General features: G+C 39.9%; 1 protein-coding gene across 1 annotated transcript; it reads right to left on the bottom strand.

The window, feature by feature from the left end:
* Window positions 1-2,707: 2,707 nt before the first annotated feature.
* Window positions 2,708-11,676, bottom strand: ATP5F1A (ATP synthase F1 subunit alpha). The gene is made up of 12 exons (XM_040264557.1): window positions 11,072-11,676; window positions 9,474-9,552; window positions 8,094-8,263; window positions 6,313-6,486; window positions 6,058-6,224; window positions 5,709-5,857; window positions 5,223-5,374; window positions 4,899-5,123; window positions 4,287-4,394; window positions 4,032-4,176; window positions 3,063-3,213; window positions 2,708-2,923 (listed from the first exon to the last, which is right to left on the bottom strand). Exons 1-12 carry the CDS (start codon window positions 11,129-11,131, stop codon window positions 2,842-2,844), a joined length of 1,662 nt encoding a protein of 553 aa, XP_040120491.1. The 5' UTR covers window positions 11,132-11,676; the 3' UTR covers window positions 2,708-2,841.

Raw genomic sequence — 11,676 nt, 5'->3', positions numbered from 1 at the left:
CCATAAAACCTCAAAGGTCAAGTACCTTTTAAGACATTTACCACTCCTCTATAAGCTGTACAAAATACATTCTGACAGGCCATTTGGCTGCCACACAGGAAGGCCATTAGGCAAAGTATTCAGGCCTGCCTGTCCAGAAGATTCAGGTGCCCATGAGGTAACTTTGGTTTTAAAAAACTGCACTTGAGTCTCAGAATTTGTTGCTTCTGGTTCATTGCTGCAAATTTTTTTGGTGTATAACATAACCACATTTAACAATGTATTGCAATATCAAAGAGCAAAGTTCAGCAATGCAAACAATTATTCTTGCGCCAACCTAACTTTACAAACAATGCATTATATATAAGCTATTCCTCTTTCAGTATCACTGAGCCTACCCTGTGTTCTAACTAGAATATAGAACAGGCATTTGACAGCTCTAGTTTTCTTCCTATAAAGAAATGATAAATGGTTTCTGTTGGATCCTTCCCAATAGAGATTTCAGCAAGATATAAACAAAGCTTCTTAACGAGAAGGAGCTATAGCAAAGTACATTTCACATGGGAAGTTTCACATTGTCCTTCAGAGATTCCAGCATAGAATGACAGGTCTTCAGCAACCAGGGGATAAACCACATCACTTCAAATTCCTTCCTAGCTCTAGGGTCTGTGAAAGTATCAGGCTATTTTGATAGTTTTAGGTTTCAGGTTACTGAAGTAACGTGAATCTTCGCTCAGTCTTCACATTAACACATCTCCATGGCACCAGTATAAACTCTATTACACTTCAGAAACTTGTCTGTAAAAGGCACAGGACTAAAACACAAAGCACACCTGGGAGCTGTTCCATACCTATCAGATGCATGCAATCAGCTCCAGTTAAATAATGGCCTTTTGGGGGCTTGAGTTTAAACTGAGTTCAGGGGTGTTGGAACTTACAAACAGGTGATACTTGAATCACACAGGCAGAACTCTTCTCACCACTATGATGAACAACGATAGCTGTTCAGCGACTAAGTATACCTGAAAGATGGAAGGCAGGAAGAGGATACAACAGATGAGATGGCCGGATGGCTTGCTCAACGGACATGAGCCTAAGCAATAGAATGAGCTGAACTTTAGGTTAAATAAAATCAGGGAAAGGGCTGCAACTCTTAATCCACATGATCAAAGACTTAAATGACTTTCCAAATTCATACAGCTTATGCACAGAAACTGGTCTACATGAGCAAACTCACACTCTTCACATGACATACTTGATGTGTCTGGCTCGTTACCATCAAACTACAACTGTTTGGGGACTTCCTTAGTGGTGCAGTGGATCAGAATCCACCTGCCACCGCAAGGTACACGGGTTCCATCCCTGAGCCATGAAGAGTCCTCATGCAGCAGAGCTGGGCCCATGCTCTACAGTCCACCGGCCTAGAGTCTGTGCAAGAGAAGCCCATGCACTCCAACTATAGAAAGCCCCAGCCAAGCAACGAAGACCCAATGCAGTCAAAATTTTAAAAAACTAGATCTTAAAATATTCTGTGTATACAGATTCTGAGAGGAAGGTAAAAATAAACATTTTGGCTTTCTTCAGCTGTCATATAAGCAAAATTTCTCTTTATCCCAAATCATAATCTACACTGTAATGATAAATATGGGTGTGTAGTGTGTCCACATGCAAAATTCTTAACTACTGGGTGAAATCAACAGATCACATACATAATGTAAAAGTTGCACAATAAAAACTGCAATATACAATTGACAGAAGAAATAAAATCAGCTGCTTTTACAGAGCAGAAAGTTGGGGGTAGACAAACAACAGTTTGCCGTTTTTTCATCAACAGCCCTGTCCTTGGCTCTGCCTAAGGTACCCAGTTTTTGTTTCGGTATTGCAGTGAAGGGTTTGTTGTTTTTTGGTTGTGGGAGGAGAACAATCTACCACTGGACCACCAGGGAAGTCCCATGTGAAAGTATTTTTTAGATGATTAACACTTTAATAAAAAAGCATTAGACTGAGTGAAGTCCATTACTCTCCATAAGGGTGGGTCTCATTGCCATTGAAAAACCTGAGGTCTACTGTGGGAGAAGGAATTGTACCTCCAAATCGAACACTTCCCTAAGTCTCCAAGCTGCCCACCTACCCTTTCAAATCTGCCATCTCTGTGCACAACTACACTTATGTTTCATTTCTCTGGAGAACTCTAATATGTGAATTAAGCTCTTAGGTGACAGCAAATCTTCACAACTCTTAACAGAAAATATAGTTATCTCTGTGACTGTAAAAATTTCCTAAGACCAAACATACTAACCATGAAAACCTGATCACTTCATAATTAAGAACTGCAGTGTACAAAAGTTATTTTAAAGCAAAATAATACCTACTTTCACAATTTTTGTCCTAATCTTTTATTCTTCACTTAGCATTTTTCTCATTTCTTTGAAAACCTTAGTTGCCCTATTTTATTTTACTGATTACAGTACCTCTTCATGCAGATCAGTCTTCTGGGCAGAGAAGCCAGTCAGACTTTTCACATTATCAAATATGAACTTTGCCTCTTATGGCCAGTTAGTGAATTTCTCTTTAATCAATCACAAAACACTCTGGGATCGTGCAGAGAACTCAGTCATAAATATTATGTAGGCCTGCTAACTTTAATAAAGTAAAAAAAGCTAAAAAACATATTTACCAATTCCTCAAAGTAACCTCAGTTCTTTTAAAGAATCAATCTATAGAAAACCACCAAGCAACATGGAACCTTTATTTTAATGTGATTACTGTACATCTGCAGTATTGGGAGTAATCCTTTTACAAATGGAACTAGAAGAAACAATGACAAAACCAAACTGGCATTTGATGTGAATCCACTGGAGTTTAAGCTTCAAATCCAGCCAAGAAGTTTGTTACAATCTCTTTCAGCTTTGCATCTACCTCTTCTGAGATCTTTCCATCGGTCCTATTTGAAAACAAAAGCAGATCAGTTGTGACCTGGGCAAAAATTCAATGACTAACCTAATTACAGAATTCAAAAGAATTTTAACAAGACTTTTTATTTTAAAGCTTACAAAAAAAGGAGACATCAGTTGTGTTCATACCTGATTTTGCCCAACAGGGCTTGATGTTGGCTGATAACGTGCGACAAGAAAGCATTCTCAAATTTTGTAATCTTGCTGGGCTCCAGCTTGTCAAGATAGCCCCTGACACCCGCATAGATAACAGCTACTTGCTCTTCAATAGCCATGGGAGCTGAAATGAAAGAAGTAAGTTGCTCAACAAATGCATGCCGTTGTTCCCAGTTAAAGAGACTTATTTTTTTCCACAAATTATTAACATGTCTCCATAGATCACGGAACTTCACAAGTAGAAATTCCCTATTAGTACTCCTTCCCATCTCCCTGGAGAAACAGTTTCTTCTTCTTATTGGTAAGCCCTGAAGTACAATCTTTGCATTTATTCCATGAGCACTATACATCACCCAACAGGATTGTTTTGGGTATGAACAACTTGCTGAAATTTTATAATAAGATATACTTTTTGGCTGCACCACATAGCTTGCGAGATCTTAGTTCCCCAACCAGGGATAGAAGCCAGGCCCTTGGCAGTGAGAATACAGAGGTCCTAACCATTGGACCACTGGGGAATTCCCAACACTAACATTCTTTATTAGTTACTCTTTATTAATTATTTATTAGTTTATTAGTTATCTATTAGTTATCCCTTGTGGCTCAGCTGGTAAAGAATCTGCCTGCAATATGGGAGACCTGGGTTCAAATCCCTGGGTTGGGAAGATCCCCTGGAGAAAGGAAAGGCTACCCACTCCAGCATTGTGGCCTGGCAAATTCCATGGACTGTACAGTCCATAGGGTCGAAGAGTCGGATATGAGCAAGTTTCACCTTCAACATTCTTTTAAATCTGCCAGATTCCACACGTATATAGCCAAGGCAATGGTGGGGAGACACAGAATCTACTATGTCTTAATTTCCAAAAGAAAGATATTATTATACCCTTCCTAGCATTTCCATTGAAATAATAGAGTAGGAACTTGACCAAATGTACAACTCACAATACTGTCCTTGCTTGAGCAACTCAGTCAAACGCACACCACGACTCAAGAGTTGTTGAGTGGCAGCATCAAGGTCAGAACCGAACTGGGCAAAAGCAGCAACCTCACGATACTGAGCCAACTCCAGTTTCATGGTACCTGCCACCTGAAAGATAGAAATGGTTAACTCAAACAATACAAAAATACTTCAATGACACAGACCACCGTTCAAATACATTTTTATTTTTAACCTAATGACAAAGTGATACAAATTACCTGTTTCATGGCCCTGGTTTGGGCAGCAGATCCAACACGGGACACAGACAAACCAACATTAATGGCAGGGCGGATACCTTTGTAGAACAACTCTGTTTCCAAGAAGATCTACAATGTAAAGAAAATTCAGAGGCATATCAGCAAGCTTAAAGAAATAAATTATTTTCACAATTAAGTCACTATAGCAAAAACTGAAGCCCCCAAACTGAAGAATGCTAAATGGCTTCTTATCCTGAAGAGCTCCTCGAATCTTTCACAACTCAAAATCATCCTGTATATTCCATTGCTGAGATGAGGAGAGGTGAGATGCAAAAAAATTAGGTACCATATTTACATTAACACTTAAATTGGTGAAGTGATGTGATCTCTCTAGGATTTGCTTCAAAATTACACACACACGAGAACCGTGGGGAAAAAGAAAGCAAGAATGAAGTATACTATACCATCAATACATAGATATGTGGGGTTTCATTATACTATTCTCTTTACAATTGAGGTTTTTCCATAATGAAAAGTAAAAGGAATTTAACAAATTAGTTCAAAACTACCAGTCTCAATTACTGCCTTGAAATCACCAAAGTTTTCACACTTATTTAATCATAAAAATAATACCTGTCCATCAGTGATGGAAATGACATTTGTTGGAATGTAAGCAGACACATCACCAGCTTGCGTTTCAATGACTGGTAGAGCAGTCAAGGAGCCACCACCAAAAGCATCGTTCATTTTAGCTGCTCTCTCCAGGAGTCGGGAGTGCAGGTAGAATACATCACCAGGATAGGCCTCACGACCCGGGGGTCGGCGGAGCAGCAGAGACATCTGACGATAAGCAACCGCCTACAGTATAGAAAAGTGCTCACCTATTAGACAGGAGCTACATTTGCCAACTACCACATACAAACATATAAACATGTCTAAAAATACATTTCTTTTGACCTGTTTGGATAAGTCGTCATAAATGATCAAAGCATGTTTGCCATTATCCCTAAAATATTCTCCCATTGAACATCCAGAATAAGGAGCCAGGTACTGAAGTGGGGCAGCATCTGAAGCAGTAGCTGAAACCACAATGGTATACTTCATGGCATCTGAGAAGAAAATAAACATTAAGTTTTACACGATTATTAATACTGTGATTTTAAATTCGATGCTACTAGAATAAAAATTAAGCACTTTACTACTGTCATTACTATTAAGATTACCTAGTCTAATAGCTTCTACTTTAAAGAAACTAACAAAACCTTAAGTTTACTGCTGCTTTATACTACTGATATAGTTTTTTACTTACTACTTTTGTACTGACTTGTATTAGTAGAAATTTGAATTCATTAGGGAGAAAATCAGACTTCATTATAAGCATAAGGTAGTCTTAAGATCTGCAGCATCCCAGATAACTACAATGAGACTGAAATTCCTTAATACCTGCATCTGTAAGTCTCTTCACCAACTGGGCAACAGTGGATCTCTTTTGACCAATAGCAACATAGATACAGTACAGCTTCTTCTTTTCATCAGTTCCATCATTGAATCGTTTCTGGTTAATGATTGTGTCAATAGCAATTGACGTTTTGCTTTAAGAAAAAATAAACACAAACCTTACTAAGTACTTCAAAGAATTCCCCAACTTAAATTCCACTACAAGTTACTCTCATATTACAGTCTACTCTCACCATATAGCCAAAGTATTAATATCTACCATTCCAAGTCTAAAAGTAACCTTTCAATAGAGCATGTTTTAGTTAGAACTTTTAACAAGCTGTTAAGTCTTTACCCAGTCTGTCGGTCACCAATAATCAGCTCACGCTGACCACGCCCAATCGGTACCAAGCTATCCACAGCCTTAATGCCAGTTTGCATTGGTTCCCGCACAGAGATTCGAGGAATGATCCCAGGGGCTTTCAAGCCAACTCGTCTTCGGGACTTGGAACCAATTGGACCCTGTTAAACAATAAGAAAAAACCCCAGAACAATCAATTTGGCTCTTTGTTTTGAAGCGACAACCAAATCCAATAAATGTTAAACCTACCTTCCCATCAATGGCATTACCAAGGGCATCGACTACACGACCCAGCAGCTCCTCGCCGACTGGAACATCTACAATAGCCCCAGTTCTCTTCACAATATCTCCTTCCTTAATAAGTTTATCATTTCCAAACACGACAACACCAACATTGTCAGGCTCCAAGTTCAGAGACATACCCTATACAAAAGACATAATTGAACATCCATGAAGCCAGAGTGGCACTTCTTCCCATATACCTACACTACGTATGAAAATGGAAGGGGGAGCAATACCAGCTTTTCAGATCTGGGTCACTTCTATTTTTCCACCAAACAATCTTCAACAAACACTTGTCAAGTTCCCTCAAATAATCAGAGTTTAAAATTATAAGCCAAACATACACCTTACCACATCCTCTAAAAACTAAAACAAGCAAAGAAACTGAACTGCTTAAGCTTCTTCCACTGCATTTCCTTTGACTACAGTTTTTGAATGGGGTGACCAGTATGAAGTAAAGTGTCAGGGTCAACTAGGAAGACACACTTGATTTACATCTGTGAGAACTCATATAAACAATCTTTTTTAAAGATTATCTACTAAGAACCTATATCCATCAAGTCAGTTAAAAGTGAAATTAAAAGCTACCTAATCAAGAACAAATCTGTACAACAGAACAGTGCTGGGTCATCTCATCGTATTTCAAAATGGTAAGATTTTAGGTCCCTAGCTCATACATAATCAATGCAAAAAGGCTAGTCCAGGAACTGAATCTGATCAATAAATAAAGCTCTCAAGAATTAGAGAGTAAATATAGAGGAGTACCATGGAATACCACTGCAGGTACAAAATCTTTAGTCTAAATCTCTAATGTTCAACATAGTAGCCACTAACATCATATAGCTATTTAAAATTGAAATTAGTAATTGCCCTGTTACCCAAGTCAGAGAAACTTCAGTAGTTACCATATCCATATCTATAAAACATTCCCATCATGGCAAAAGTTATTTCAGACAGTATCAGTCTGGACTGCTAGATCTTAAAAGTTAAATGAAAATGAGTTCCTCTATTTCAGCCTAACCTTTCAAAGATACACACGATAGATCAAAGGGTAAATTTTTAGCCAAGGTCTGAGAGCTACTGATAAAACATTGGCTCCATAATTAGTCTTTCACACCAACAGGTTCTTTTTCCATACTAGACACCAGCAAGAGGACCAAGATGATCTTCCCCCATCTATGTGATCAGTGGGTAATTCTACTGCCCCGGTCCACCTGGGTACCATACTCTGCTTTTGTCAGAGAACCCATGACTCCTACAACTTTGATTTCTCACCTTACTGGCCACCTACGATAATCTAATAGAAAAAAGCACACTTCTATTATCAGTGCTTTGATAGCTATACCACTAGCTCACCTCTCAACAATAGGTCTACTCCTACAAAAAATACAAAGTCAGTGACTTCCAACTTTCTGCCAAAAATGAATTTAACTAATCAAATGCTTTTGTATAGAATGATCTTAACAGCTACAGACTTGAGCTTTTCACAATCTGGTTGAAGATTTACCCAATTTTGTATTTCAGTGCTAATGGTTACAACTTATGCATAAATCAGTCCAGAGGGTAAAAGTTTGGTTAACAAAAAAAATTTATTCTCTTCACAATCTATAGTAATGACAAACACAAAATCACTGAAGCAGATTCGAATTCAAAGTTTAAAAAAAAAAGTGACACAATCTCTGAATTACTAAATGAATAACTGAGGAAATACCAATGCTAAAACTATAAAATCTCACTTTACAATTTACCTTTAAACCTGAAGAAAACTCTACCATTTCTTCTGCTTGAACATTTCTTAGCCCATGTACCCGGGCAATACCATCACCAATACTTAAAACACGCCCAGTCTCTTCAAGGTCAACAGAGGTATCAGCTCCAAGAATACGCTCTTCAAGAATAGAGGACACCTCAGCAGTGCCTATTAAGAGAAGACAATTCCATTACAAAAAACAGCCTGGTCCAAAGATCTTTTCAAAACTCATTTCCCCAACAACATACAAACTATAGTTGTGATCATAATAACCAAGTTGTATTCTAAAATTAACATTCTTTAAAAAAGGCTTGATACCTACCACTATGAAAACGAATCCAAGTGACTGAGAGAAAACTTCACAATAGAAATATAAACCAGGTAAGGAGCTAATCAAATTAAGCAATATCCCTAAAATATTTTCTATATCCTAATTCTTTGGTTTAATCTCTTAAGAAATCTGAAACTTGAATTTTTTGGCTAAATTCTATAAAAAGTATATCTTAAAAAGCAACCACTTAGGAATTTCCTGGCAGTCCACTGGCTAGGACTCCGTGCTTTCAGTGCCAAAGGCCCAGGCTCAATCCCTGCTGGGGGAAGTAAGATCCCACAAGTCACTGAGCCAAAGACAAAAACACCCCAACTGTTTAACAAAATATAAGTACTGATAGCCTCTGCACTTTCAAAGTTCATTTATGCCACTTCACTTTGACAAAAAAGGGTAATTTCTTCTTCACACTTTAATCATTTCAGGCAAGGAAAAAATTCATTACAACGCCCACTTTCAAACAGTGATGAAAAGCTGTTATTTCTCCCTTTCAAGGGAAGCATGTATTATATTCCTCATCTTGGCACACAGACGATACCTAACTGTATTTCAAAAGCCCTAATGCACATCTCAAAAAAATTTCCCAACCTACAGAATCTTCTTAAGTGTACCTCCTCATTTCTCTATTGCATCTACAATGTGCAAATTCAGACTGCCAGGTATAGGTTACCAGTTCCTGTTTTTGAAACACATTGTCTTTTCCCAATGTCTATTAGGAAAGGGTCCATAGGTCAGAAAGGAGCCTACCACCTGACATATACTGATATGGACCAAGAAGGATTCATTATGACAAAAAAGAACCTGTGCTCCCATCAAGAGAAATAAATAATTACAGTTCATTTCACTAGAAGGGAACCTACCAAAATAGAGCTAAATGGCATATTATGGTTTCAGAACCTAAACTTCCACAGTAACTAAAATTGAGAGAAAAAAAATTCACTAATGGAAAAAAATCCAAAAAATATTCCCAGCAGGTATGTAACCTACGTAACATTTTTCATTTAGTAACAAGGTAGTAAGTGTGGTCCAGACACAGAAATAATGACTTACCGGTCTTCTGAAGACAAAAGTTAGAGGCATGCAGGTTCCTTGCAGCAATGAAGGATGATCCCAAAGCATTTTTGGAGACCTAGTGCAAGAAATTTTCTTTAAAAATCTGATTTTAAAAAAAAGCCTTTATAAAATTAGCAAGCTTAAACAAATGCAGGCTTGGTATGATCGAATTATCAGCACAAATATCAATCACGTGAAAAAGCATTTATCGATATAAATGAAAATTTGTTAATGAAGTTCCTGGTACACTGTAATTACACTAAAAAAAAGCATATTTTAAAAAGCAACCGCTAACAAAGTATCTTTCCTTTTAAAGGCACCAGATAAATATTATTTTGACTTTAAATGTATTTCAGTAGAGCTGTGGAAATCCTCAATTTTATAAACTGCTTCCTAAAAGGGGCAAATCTCAATAGATTTTCTATTCTAATCTTAAGAAGCCTCTAAATGTTGAGTCTGGTTAGAAACTAAGAGATATGGCAATATGTATTTTATTTTCAAAAAAACTCCCTTCAACAAATCCTGCAGGAATCTGGACCCTCCTTCTACAACTGTGGTTGGTCAAGGCATATTCTGAAGACATTCCCTTCTACAGGACTAGGATGAATGTCCTTGAGTACTTCTTTTTTGTTTTTGTTAATAGAAATCCAAGATGTTATCAGCAGTTGTATTAGGGCAGTAAATGGCCAACGAATTCATTTAGCTTTCCAAACTAAGATTACTCTGAAGATGAAAACACAAGTAAATGTCAAAGCGTTTACATAACCTTTAGGGGTCATGTCCTTAACTTCAAGGGATTTAAGTAATGAAGGACACTGACCTTCAAAAGAATCTCCCAACCTATGTTCTATTTTACTTAAGTTTTCAATCACTAACATTCCTCAAAGATGAAATCTTAAAACAAGTCAAAGCACCACCAACGAAAGTCTGTCAGTGAGACAATTTGGAAGCCAGCTCCTCCGCTGTCAGGGTGGCGCCCGCACTGAAACGCGTATTTGCACCTGTACGGTGTTTTCACGATCGTTTCGCTATTCGGCACTAAGAGATCGCATATAGAAGTATTAAGAAAGGCACCTTCATTTATTGCTTTTCTCTGAACCGACCTCGGGAAGTGAAATGCTGGGGCCTGCTGACCTTCAGGCAATGCTCTCTACCTTGCTTCAACCCGGGCTGACAACAGTGCTCTGACCTTCAGCGAGGAAGGCCGGGGAGTCAATGGGACCCAGGCTCCCCGTTTCGGAGCAGGCCTCGGGAAACTAGCGCCCCAGCCCTGACCTTCATCCAAGGCCCCTCTCCGGCCTCTCGAAGACGGGAATCGTCCCGAGGCGCCATCTCCAGACAGCACGAAGGGCACTGTCCCCTGCAGCACCCTGCACCCTGCAGCACCCTGCACCCTGCAGCACCCTGCACCCTCCGGCACCTGGCGAGCAAAAGAGCCCTTCGCCGACAGCCCAGGCCAGGCCGAGCGGCCAGCGGGGCAAGATGGCGCCGCCCGCCACAGCCCCTCACCCTCCGCACAGAAAGAGAGCCCGAGCCCGTGCAATCGCCCCCCGCCGCTGACTGGACCCTCCCTCCAGCCAGCCTCCCGTGCTCACCAGCCCGGCTCGCCGAGGAAGGGCGCGGGCCACGGCCGCGGCGACGCGCACGGACAGCATCTTTGCAGCTCCTCCTCAGGTGATTCTTCCGCAGCCGCAGCCTCGAGACTGACTGGGACAAAATGGCCGAGCTGCGGGGAAGGTCAAAGCAGTCAGCCCACGTGACCCGGATGTACCGCCCCTCTCTTTCACCCCCGGACGCGAATCTGCCAGGGTGGGGGTGGGGGGTTAATTACTTTCTTCCTTTATCATTTTTAGATTCTGAACCTCCAAATGACTGATTAGACGTTTGCCAGCTTCGACCCAGGCACTGGTTACATATTTACTTTTATCTTTCTCATCGACCTTGTGGTTGCCTTGGGCGACCACATGGTTATAGCGGAACTGGCTGAGAAGCAGTTTCCAGGCCGCATCCTGGTAGAAGAACGATGCTGCCGTCACCTTGTCCTGGGGCGCAGCTGGCTAGCTTGACCATCAGGGAGGTTGACTGTGGCGGGTCCCGAAGATACAGCTATTAAACCTTGGTGATGTAGGTGCAGTAGTTACTCCTCTTGGGCGTGTAGGGAGCAGAGCATTTCCTGCTGTGCGAATTAACGCAGATTAAT

The sequence above is a fragment of the Oryx dammah genome, unplaced genomic scaffold, assembly GCF_014754425.2.
Source record: "Oryx dammah isolate SB20612 unplaced genomic scaffold, SCBI_Odam_1.1 HiC_scaffold_22, whole genome shotgun sequence".
NCBI classification, from domain to species: Eukaryota; Metazoa; Chordata; class Mammalia; order Artiodactyla; family Bovidae; genus Oryx; species Oryx dammah.
This window is presented reverse-complemented; position numbering and strand designations above follow the sequence as displayed.

Coding starts and splice junctions, on each gene's coding strand:
- ATP5F1A (XM_040264557.1), bottom strand. CDS start 11,131: ATGCTGTCCGTGCGCGTCGCCGCGGCCGTGGCCCGCGCCCTTCCTCGG. Junction 8,264..9,473: donor CTTTTGTCTTCAGAAGACCG/GTAAGTCATTAT, acceptor TTCTCTTAATAG/GCACTGCTGAGGTGTCCTCT. Junction 6,487..8,093: donor AGTTTTCTTCAGGTTTAAAG/GTAAATTGTAAA, acceptor TCTTTTGTATAG/GGTATGTCTCTGAACTTGGA.